Source organism: Eptatretus burgeri, chromosome 13 (assembly GCF_056783735.1).
Source record: "Eptatretus burgeri isolate ZD-2024b chromosome 13, Ebu_testis_v1, whole genome shotgun sequence".
Classification (NCBI taxonomy): domain Eukaryota; kingdom Metazoa; phylum Chordata; class Myxini; order Myxiniformes; family Myxinidae; genus Eptatretus; species Eptatretus burgeri.
In genome coordinates, this window is record NC_140973.1 from 5,393,963 (window position 1) to 5,405,958 (window position 11,996).

Consider the following 11,996-nt stretch of genomic DNA (forward strand, 5'->3'; position numbering starts at 1 on the left):
GGATTTTTGACACATGTTGTTTTTCATTTTTCTTGGGCTTAATAAAAATATGTATATATATATATTGTTGTGGTTGACAAAATTCGCAAACCACCATTCAGGTCCCTTAGGTGAGATTATCTCTGTAAGTATATGTGTAGTTAGGCCCAAACCCGTTGTTTAGAGGGAATAAATGTCATTCATTCGGGCTGCGACCCCTCTAGATAGCCGTTTTTCTTTTACTATCTTTATTTTGGACCAGCCGCCATTACTACCACCACAACCACCACCAACCACGTCTCAACAGCCATCACACAACAACCACCAACCGCAACGCCGCTTCACAACAACAGCCACGACCCTTGCCGTCACATCTCGCTCTCGCAACCATCGCATCACCGCCATTCCCGCGCCGCTTGTGGGCACCGATCCTGGACTCGTGCAGGGCGCGCACCGAGCAGCGGGTGCAAAAACACCAGCCTTTCCGAAGAAATCGGATCAAGAACGATTCACGCCCACTTCTGTTCCGTCCTATCAGCGAGCGTGGGGCGATTTGGCCCCGCCTCCAGGTGCGTCGGAGTATAATCGCTATATGCAGATTCGTGGATCAAAAAGCATTCACGCCCACTTTTCCTCTGTACAATGGGGAACCAGCCAGAGGTAAAGGGTCGAAGGGTAAGGAGCGAAGCCCCGGGGACTATAAGGGGCCGCGTTCGCTCGCCGAAAAGAGAGTTGGAAAGAGCCAGTCAAGGAGAGTGGAGAAGAGAAGAGTCGGAGAAAGCAGTTGGACGGAGCTGTGGAGAGTGGGAGAGTTGGAGAGGTGGCGGCGGCGAAGGCAGTCGGGAGGGCGCTCGTGTCAGAGTCGGGGAGCTGCGGAGAGGGGAGGCCGATAACGCGACCGAGGTCGCGGTGGAGACGCTCGTCGCGGGACCCGAGCCAGCGAGATATCCTCATCCCCCCGAGCATCAACAACCCCCTCCTGTTTCCCCCCGCGCTGAGATAGTGTGAGAAGGGGGCCCCGTTCCCACCCCATTCCAGACACTGTCCGCGAGGCCCGCGGAGTCGGGGCGCCACCGCCATTTTGCGGCTCATCACCAGACGGGTAGGCTCGACGCGGTCTCGGCCCCAGGCCCGTCTGCCCCCTCATAGTGGAGGGTGGTCCCTTTTTCTTTTGCTTTGAGTATATGTGTTGTCGGCGCCGTCTGTGAAGTAAAACTGTATAAGTGTTGCCGTGTGCTGGGTAGTCGGTGGTAGATCTGCATTGTGTTTCACTTTTACATTTGCTTTTTGTGCATTATTGTGGTGTTTCTTCTTTTACATTTGCTTTTGGTGTATAATTGTATATGTGTGCTATCCGTGTGCCATCGCGAAATAAATGTGCTTTATGTTGAACTGTTTTTCCCGTTTCGCTTCGTCTTTTCCTTTATTGAATCTCCATCTTACTTCACGTAAAGGGTTTGTCGTGGGCTAAAACGCCCGATAATTAATCGAACCGTCGGGGTTGACGATAACACCGCTCGGTTATCCCGATAGTACGGAACGGGTCGCTTAAAGTGGCCCGTGTCCGAAGTCGACCTGCGGCGAGGTGCGATCGCCCGGTCTACCCTCCGTGTGGGTACTTAGGTAGGTCGAATTTGGCGAGCAACCCTATCCCACGCGGGGGCCGATTGGCACGATCGTGGTGAGGCCGAAAGGCCCACCCGTGACTAGTTCCCGGCGTTAGTCCGAGAGGGTCACGACGGGATTGTCCGTCTGGTGGGCGACGTGCCGCGATTCGAGTTACGTGGCCGTTCGCACGCCGGCGGGCGCGAATCCGCAACAATATATATATATATATATATATATATATATATATATATATATATATATATATATATATATATATACACGACCGGTCAAAAGTTTTAGAACACCCCCATTTTTCCAGTTTTTACTGAAATTTAAGCAGTTTAACATTTCAATGTACTCTGAAATTAAAGCAGAGAACAAACAAGCAATTGCAGATAAAAATAAATCATGAAATCGTTTTGTTGAACAAAATTTAATCTAAATTTTTGACTTCAAAGTAGCCACCTTTTGCAGATATAACAGCCAAACATACTCGTGGCATTCATTCTGCAATGGAAATCAAATATTTTTCGGAAAGTTCTTCCCAACACTGTTGCAGAAGCTCCCACAAATGTGTTGCATCTGTAGGTTGCTTTGCTTTCACCCTTCTGTCCAGTTCATCCCAAAGCAGCTCGATGGGGTTTAAATCTGGAGACTGTGCTGGCCATTCCATGATTTGAAGCCTACCGTCTTGTTCTTTTCTTTTGAGGTAGTTCTGACATAGCCTGGAGGTATATTTTGGGTTGTTATCTTGGTGTGGGATGAACCCCTGACCAACGAGGCGTAGACCAGAGGGTATTGCATGGCGCTGCAAAATGCTGTGGTAGCCCTTTTGGTTCAGGGTGCCAGTGACTCTGTGCAAGTCGTCGACTCTGGATTCAGCAAAAGAGCCCCAGATCATCACGCTTCCTCCTCCATGTTTGACAGTTGGTGTCGCACACTGAGGAACCATCCTTTCGCCTACTCGACGGCATACAAAATTCCCTGCTGAGTGTGGTGAGAAAGGCAGTACCATTGTTGTGACGTTGCTGGTACCCATAATACCCCAGGAATTGACGGCCATTCCTCCAAGCTCAGTGGCCGTGTTTGTCTCGTCTGACGGTCTTGTCTCGTGCATTTGTCTGGGTATGTCCATCTGTGTGAGATGTGTGTGTGGCAGCTCCACTATGAGCCTTAGATCCTGTTAAAATTAACATTGTGATTGGAATAAAAAAAAACCCCCATTGGATGGTGCTCTCTGTACATGCAAACCGAAAGACTTTGTAAAATCCAATACTTGCAGAGATAACTCAATCAAGTAGTGACCAACTGGAATGGCAAACCTGATCGTCAGAAGCCATTTACAGCATTTCTCGGAGGCCACTTGAGACCATGAGGTCACGTTCACAACCAATCTGATCGATCACGGCCATAACCGACCGGATTGGTCGTGAACAACTTCACGCGGCCTCGCCCGGTCACAAGTGTCCTCAAAGATGTGCTGTAATCGAGCCTCAATTGTTTGAGCACTTGCCATTGAGGTTATTTGACAGAGCATTTTAAGAATGTCCAGGAAAGTTTCGGAACCCGTTACTTCGATAAATTGCTATTGACGTTTACTGTGAACACCACACCGAATTCTCATAACTCACTTTGATGTCGCGTCATCGATCACATTTTTCCTGCCATCTTTAAGTGGAAGTGCTCATAATAACTTGGAGGCTTCCAAAGTAAATGGAAGTGTCCGTAAACCATCGAAATTGGGGGAAAAGAGACCTAGTCTGAGAGAAACACACGGTTGGTTGGTTGACCGAAAAGTGGATATCCTTTTTTATTTATTTATTTTTCATTTTGGTTGAACTTCCACATTAATTTAACACTTTTCAACTCTAATGCATCTAATCCTATCTAGTGTAGTAGATAGTAAAAAAAAAAATCGTGCAAATTATGATTTTTATCCCGTCTGCTAGAATTACTTGGTGGACAGTAAAGATCCCACAGAGTCTATCACGAAGAGTAGGCGAGTCAATGCCGCTACTCTAAACAAATTAAATTCCTGCCATCTTCAGTCGGATGTCAGGTCTGGCCCGCCGGTTCGTGAAACACTTGGACCAAAACCTTTCCTGGGACGACTGCACAAGGTGGGAATAATTAAGGCCGTTAAACGCAGCAGTGGTAGATTTATAATACGTCAACCTTCTCTCCGACAGTGCCGGAGGGAACAGGCGCTTCATCCTAGATCATTCTGTCCTTTGGATGAGGATGTAAAATTGTCCCGTCGCATCTCCATTTATGTTTCAGATATTAAAGATCCCTTTGTATGATATTTTGAGAAGAATAGCCATTGTGGACCCTAACTCCAAACACAGTCGTTGATTTCACAAAACAAATATGGATGTTATATTTAGTGCCTCGAACGATTGTGGTTAATAATTACCGATGCACAACGAAATTAAATTAATTGAGTCATTGGGATCTGGATGCAGCAATTGCATAATGGATTAAATGGCCTCCTGGTAAGTTTCAGTGACAATTTGTAGACTGTATATGTTGTGTTTGTGGGGGGCGGTGGGTTCGATATCACCTTAGAGCAGATAGTAATGTATAGAATAGCATGGTTTGCGTACGAGTAGTTCGCCCATCTTGATGTAATAAGTAGGGACACAACACCTCAAGGAATGTTTTATTTGAATGTGCACCACACAGGGGGTGGTGCGTGGTGATGATTAGTTAGGGGTTATGGTTTAGGAAATTGTGTATGTAAACCTTGACTGGGGGACTTTGCAAGAGGAAGAGAGGGTGGAGGTATGAACACCTCCACCTCCAAGAGGAAGGAGCAGACAAGGGCGCGTCTAAGGAAATTGTGCGAGTTATGAGGGAGAGGAGGGAGGGGAAAAGGTTTTGAGGTAAAACGGGAGAACGGAGAACTGAGGAGTTTGGAGAAGGATAAAAAGTCAGGAGAGGAGGTTGTCCTGTCTGCCTGCCTTTTCATTGCCGCGTTTTTTTGACCTGCCCATGTGCCTGCATCTCCTCATCATCCTGCTCATCATCTCCTCATCGCCTGCTCATGGCTGCCCCGGCCCATCCTTCCACCCGCTACCACCAGAGCTGCATTTTTTTTTTTTTTTTTTTTTTTTTTTTTTTTTTTTTTTTTTTTTTGTATACCTTGGTCGAGGCTCGTATGAGAGCTAACACACAACTCACAGCAAGGAGGCATGAGACAAGAGGGGTGGGAGTGGAAGGGACAAAACATTGGGGAACAGACACAGGTGAACTGTGGAAGGGAGAGGGATGGGGATGGGACGGGGAACATGGCGAGGAGAAGATGGACATTACAGGGACTTTCAGGAAGGAAAGCAGGAGAATTGAAGGAAGTGGGCATGGGTGGATTATCGGGGGTAGAAAAGATCGAGGATTTGGATGGGGGAAGATAAGAGGTGGTGGTGAACTGCTGTTTTGAAAGCCTGGAGGGAAGAATGGGAAAGAATAGAGTGAGGAAGTTTATTCCAAAGGCGGGAAAAAGAGGAATGAAAGAGTGAAGATGAGCAGTGATTCGTGATTTTGGTAGTTTTACCAGAAGGGGGTTGTTGGCGGACCTTGAGCGCCCTGTGGAAATGTGGTTGGGACAAATCGCAGAGAGAGCAGGGGGGCAAGGCTGGAGAGGAGTCGGTAGAAGACAGAAAGACCACCGACCAACCTGCGGTGATTGAGTGAGAGGCCCAAAGACTCAGCTTCATTGCGGGAGATGCCAATGATCTTAAAAGCCCTGGTTTCGACAGCGTGAAGTCGAGAAAGGTGGGAGGCAGGAGCACCAGCCCAGAGGGGAGAGCAGTACTCCATCAGGCTACGGACAAAAGCTTTGTAAGTAGTCAGGAGCTCAAGAGGGCCGAGGAAGGACTTTGCACGACGGAGGATTCCCAGTCGGCGACTGGCTTTTGAGGCAAGGTTGGAAATGTGACTTTCCCAGGAAAGGTCATGGCAGATAGTGAGACCCAGAAGCTTGAAAGAAAAGACTTCTTCCAGAGGATTGTTGAGAAAGTGGATGGGGGTTTTGTAAACGGTCCTTTCGAAGAGACATAGTGAGAGTGTGAGATTTGTGTGGATTGAAAGACATGTTCCACGTGTTGGACCAGTTTGTGATTTTATCCAGATCTGCAGTGAGCGAAGAAGCTGCTGCTTGCCGGTCTGAGGGATGACAGATGGTACGGCAGAGGGTGGAGTCATCGGCAAAGAGAAATAGAGGATTTTCCAGAGAGTCCGAGAGATCATTGATGAAAACCAGAAAAAGAACAGGGCCCAGAACGCTACCTTGAGGAACTCCAGCCTGCACAGGAAGAGGGGATGAAAGAACTCCATTTAGGGCCACACGTTGACTGCGACAGGAGAGGAAGTCTGCGAGCCATGAGTGGAGATGGCCTTGAATACCATGGGAAGAGAGTTTGGTGAGTAGGGCAGGGTGCCAGACTGTGTCAAAAGCACGTGATATGTCCAGGGATACGGCTCGGATTTCCTGTCTGGCATTGAGGACCTCCATCCATTGATGGGAGAGCAGTAGCAGCATATCCAGGGTAGAGTGACCTGGTCTGAAACCAAATTGATGATTGGAAATCAAGCCATTGGAGAAGAGGAAGGATTTCATGTCTGAAGCAATGATGGATTCCATAACCTTGCTGATGATTGGGAGAAGGCTGATTGGTCTGTAGTTACAGGGATCTGTTTTTGCACCTTTTTATGCAGGGCAGTGATGTTAGCAGATTTCCAAGCAGATGGCAGATGACCTTGGGAAAATGAGAGGGTGAATAGAACAGAGAGAGGGTGAGCAAGAGCAGAAGAGCAGGCTTTGAGGACACGTGGGCTGATGCCGTCTGGACCGGTTGCAGAATCTGACTCGAGGTTTGAAAGCAAGCTCTCCACCTTGTCAGGAGAAAAGGATACAGAGTCCAGGGACAGTTGGGTGCGACTGGGTAAAGTGGGTAGAGATAGTGATGGGTTTGGGACACAAGATTTAGCTGCAAACACCGAGTTTAGACATTCAGCTTTATCACGTGTGGAATCAGCAGTGCGACCATTTGAGGTAAGGGAGGGGATGGAGGGGGAACATACACCAGAAACAGATTTGATTAAACGCCACCAGGATTTTGAGGAGGGAGAGAGGTCTGAGAGTTCAGACTTGAGATGAGAAAGATGTTGTTTTCTGGCTCTCCTGAGGGTAGATACACACTTGTTCCGAGCTTTGTGGAAAGAACTGAGATTGCCCTCAGTTGGGTTTGCTTTCCATGAGGCAAAGGCAAGTTGTTTCAGGACAACTGCCTCGCCACAAGCTTCAGTAAACCAAGGGCGGGAGGAAGGGTAAGACAACTGAACACGAGAGGGGATAAATCTGTGCATGAGGGAGAGCAAGTTTCTTTGAAAGAATTCCCAGGATGAGTTGATGTTTGAGAAAGTAGTGATAGGAGACCAGTCTGTAAGTTTGATGGCTGCTCGGAGACCCTGCCAGTCGGCTTGAGTGAAATGCCAGACTCGACGGCGGTGAGGTGGTTCTCTGATGACAGCCAGAGAGATGTCCACTTTAACAAGGACGTGGTCAGAAGAACCAATTGGAGCGAAGGAAGAGCAGCAGATATTGTCAGGGAAATTTGTCAAAATCAGATCCAGAAGAGATGGAGTACCATTGGTTGAGATCCGGGTCGGGAAGTTGACCGATTGAGTCAGTCCCAATGAGTCACAGAAAGCTTTTGCTGACGTCCCATGGCAGGTGAGAGAGGTACCCACACCTAGCCAACTGGCGTGATGACAATTGAAGTCGCCACATAAGAGGAAGAGAGAGTTTGGATGAGAAGATAGAAGATGGTCCATGTTTTCGGAGAGTGAGGTGTAGATGGAGTCATCACTGTTCGGTGGACGGTACAGTACACATATAAACATGAGGTGGGAGTGGAGGGGAAGCCGAAGCCAGAGGTATTCCTGGGGGTGTGGGGGAGTGAGAGCAGTGCAGGGAGAGTGAGGAATAGAGTCTTTGATGAAGAGAGCAACACCTCCACCAGGACGAGGCTCAGGTCTGTCATACCGTAAGAGGGAGTAACCAGGGAGAGATACTTGGGAGTCAGACACGTCTTGGGAGAGGAAAGTTTCTGTTAGGCAGATAATGTCTGGTTTGTCAGTGGCAACCTGCATGGAAAGATCTGAAAGGTTTGAGCGAAGGCCCCGGATATTTGAGGTCCACACATTTAATGAAGAGGTAGGGGAGGAGGCTTTGGGTGCAGGAGGTGGAGGGGCGGGGGAGGGTAGGATGAGGGACGAGGGGGGGAGGTAAGGAGGGTTGCTGAAGGAGTGTGGGATATTGCAGAATAGCGAGGGGAGGGGGCCGAATGAGGAGGAGAAAAGGCTCTGTGGTGCTGGGAGAGAGGGGGGACAAGAGACAAGGAAGATGGCAGTTGAGGATTTGAGGAGGTGGAGTGAAGAGATGGAGGTGAGAGGGCAGTGGAGGGAGGCAGGTTGGTGGATGAGAGGGGGGCAACTTAGAGAAGGAAGAGTGAGGGGGATGAAAGGTGGGAGAAAGGTGAGGGGGGAATTTTTGAAAGAGGTGAGAGGGAGGCTTGGAGGGAGAAGAGTGGGATGGTTGCTTTGAGAGTGAGAGTGAGGGGTGAGGGGGGTGAGTTGGCACTGAAGTTGGAAAAAAAGAATGGTTGATGGAAAGCGAGCATCCATGGCAAACTGTGGTTTTTAAAAGTTTTAGGTCGGAGATGCGATTTAACACAATTCTTGATGGATGCAATGAAGGCGCATTCCCCGGTTTTATCCTTTTCCCATCGGTGATTGAGTCCGGAGTGAGGCGCCTTAGTTTCTTTGGATTCATTTTTCCACAATGTATATAATTATTTATTATCGATTCAGTTCCCCCACCTTCTCCCCCATCTCTACGTGCCGTCGTTGTCTCCTCCGTCGCGATTCCACCATTCCCTGGTTCTTTTCATTTGCTTGTGGTTAAGTCGTTCAATAAGCCCCAATCCCTGTATAAATAAGAATGCATTGTTGTTTGCAATGCTTTTAAAATCATGGACCTCAGTCCAAGGTCTCGATAATCTTCATTTTAATCTCTTTCTTTCTTTCTGGGGGGAGGGGGGGTAGCAAGGGATCCTATCCTGACACATAAAAGTCTTATCAACATCCCCATACCCATCTATCTCAAATATACTTCCAGGTACCTATCTAGTTCTAATTTAAACTTATCGACTGTTTCTGCTGCCACTACCTTTCCAGGGAGACCATTCCATACATTAACTACTCTCTGAGTGAAAGACCCCTACCTTACTACCGTCTTAACTCTCCTCTTTTTTACTCTCAGGCTGTGGCCCCTGGTCCAATCACTGTCTACTCTGCTGAATAATTCATCTTCACTTATTTTATCTGTACCTTTCATTATCTTAAACATCTCTATCATATCTCCTCGTAACCGCCTCCTTTCTCGTGTATAAAGCCCTGTCTCCTTGAACCGCTCCTCATAGCTGAGTCAAGCTTGGCCCGGAATCAATCTTGCAACCCTGCGCTGAACCCTCCCTGTGGCATCTATGTCCTTCCTGAGTTGTGGTGACCAAAACTGCACACAATATTGTCAATGTGGATCTCACTAAATTCTTGTACAATATTAACACCACCTCTTCTGATTTATAATTCATCCCCCTCCTTATACAGCCTAAAACCCTATTTGCTTCACCTATAGCTGCCTGGCACTGTGCTGCCTGCTCACCTCCCATATCTATGACCACCCCCAGATCCTTCTCCTGTGTGACACGCTCCAAAATTACCCCTTAGATCATGTAATCTCTATTTTCATTGTTTTCATTGGTTGTGTATCCATCCCCAACACCTTACACTTGTTCAGGTTAAATTACATCTGCCAATCTTTTGCCCAATCTATACAAGTATCAATACTTTCCTGTAACTGATCACCACCCCCTCTGCTATCCACCTTACCTCCAAGCATTGTGTCATCTGCAAATTTGGAAAACCTACTCTTCCCCCCACTATCCAAATCATTGATGTAAATCATGAATAGTAATGGTCCGAGTACTGATCCCTGAGGGACCCCACGACTTGCATCCTCCCAGCAAGACATCCTCCCACTCACAGTCACTCTTTGCTTCCTACCACTCAGCCAGTTTACAATCCAATTAATTACCTGACCAGCCACTCCACAACCACAAACCCTCACTTTGGCTAACAACCTCCGATGTGGTACCTCATCAAATACCTTCCTAAAGTCTAGATATACTATATCCCCTGCCTTTCCCGCATCCACCCAATCAGACACTGATTCATAGAACTAAATTAAAAAAAAAAATTGGAATTGGATAAGTACCATATTTGTGTTGTGTCCCATTTGTCTCTGCTTCGAACTTTGGTCATACCAGGTACCCTTTTAAATCCTTAAGTTAGAAACATCTCCATAACTAGAGAGTTCAGAGAACATCTCACCGCACACACTGCTCAAGTACTTAATTCAATTCAGATCATCACACCATTTGAAAGCCTTTATACCTGAGCAGGAGTCAGCTTTTTGCGGGCTCCAATCATGGTACCCTTTCTTGTGGCAATGTTTTTATGGCCGGATGCCCTTCCTGACGCCAACCCTTTAGTCGCCTTCGACCCTGCAGAGATAATTACCAGTATACTGGTGCTCATTTTGCCGACCTTCAGGAGGACAGGCTGAGTCAACCCCCCTGATGTTAACTCGGTGGCCAGCGGGACTCAAACTCAGGACCCCAAGGATCCCAAGCCACCACCTTAACCACGAAGCCACACCAGGCTCATACTTAATTCAATTCAAATAAGACATTTTAAAGGTTGTAAAAAATTTCAAAAAATCTGGAAGTTTCCTGCTGTCGGTGCAGTGTCTTATACACCACCTTATTTAACACACTACATTAGTTAGTTGTGCCGACATCCTTAAAATAGTGCTTCCTGTTTTGAAGGAATTTCGATTTTGCCTGCCAAACAGGAAGAGAGAGTAAAAATATTATCTCGCTCATCTCTGCAAATGCACGATCGGGATGAATACTGTTAAGGTTCAAGTTTGTTTTCCGATCCGTGTTCGAAATGTAACATTCAATTAAAATCAATTTGTTCTTCAATGATAAACTGACGTTTGTAGACACACACACAGAAGTGAACCAATTGCTTAACCCCACTGTTCGCTTCACGTGCACAGGGTAATCATTTATGTACAATGACATGTATGGCCTAGCTCGTGTTATTGCTCCATTCTGTGAACTTTTTAAGGTTTGTGAAGTTCAAAGCAGCTATAAAGATTGCAACGACCATGTTGTCGTGAAAAGATAACCAGAGGACCTTCAGTCAAGATTTTTGTGTGCACTTCTTCGAACCTCCTTCAGAGTTTTTTGTTGTTGTTGTGTATACAGTCAAGGCCCGTGTGGAAAAACAAGAACAGAACAGAACACAACAAAAGGAGCAGCAGAGAAAGGAGGAGAAAATAAAGATGGACAAATAAGATGCGCGTAACGATGAGGGGTAGGAGAAAATGCAAGGGGTGGACAAGATGGATACAGAAGCGAGCTTTCAGGAAGGAAAAACTGGAAATTTGAAAGGGGGGAGGGTGGAGGTTAATAGGGTTCGAAATGATTTTGGGTTTGGATCGGGCATGATCTGAGATGGTGAATGATCTGAGCTTTCTCGAAGACCTGGGGGGGGGGGGAATGGATGCGTGGAGGTGATCAGCGATTCTGGATTTTGGGAGTTTCACAAGAATGGGGTTGATGGTGGACCGTATGCTCCAAAGTGGACTATGCCAAAGTGCGAGGCCCGTCGACTCAGCTCCATCGCAGGAGATTCCAATAATATTGAAGGCCTTGGTTTCCATGGCGTCAATCTGAGCAAGGTGTGACGCAAGGGAGCCAGGCCAGAAGGGAGAGCAGTACTCCATCAAGCTGCAGATGAAGGCCCAGTAGGTGGATAGGAGCTCAGATGTGTCAAGGAAGGACTTTGCATGACAGAGGTTGCCCAATCTTGAATTGCCCTGTCTGTTTACCTGAAGTGATTGGCTTTTGAGGCCAACTTTGAAATGCGGTTTGCCCAAGAAAGATCATGGCCGAGTTGGACCCAAGAGTTTTACTGACTGTACCTCTTAGATTAGAAGGTTGTGAAGAAAGTATATGGGAGGGTTTGCCGTACGGTACTTTCAGAGAGAGAGAGAAAGAGAGATTTGATTGTTTCATGAAGTGTAACCTCTATCACCCTGCAGCATTCCAGCTTGGGTGGGCCAGGGGTACGCAAGTCACGAGTCTGGAAGAACCTCAAGCAGATTCTTACAGCCGAGCGTAATGTGGGCTGGAACCCTAACTTGCCAACCTGTACGTACATTCGGGTTTTTTGGGGAGGCCTGTCATGATGGGCTTAAGACGTTTGTGTTTCTA

The 11,996-nt window shown here is 47.2% G+C and overlaps 1 protein-coding gene across 1 annotated transcript in view; it reads left to right on the top strand.

Annotated features, from left to right (window-relative positions):
• The window catches only part of INO80C (INO80 complex subunit C), a 29,031-nt gene that overhangs the window by 13,753 nt on the left and 3,282 nt on the right, over nucleotides 1-11,996 (top strand). The window contains exon 4 of the mRNA XM_085850874.1: nucleotides 11,825-11,933. Within this exon, the coding sequence (XP_085707000.1) occupies nucleotides 11,825-11,933 (109 nt within the window). The remainder of the gene's footprint in view (nucleotides 1-11,824; nucleotides 11,934-11,996) is intronic.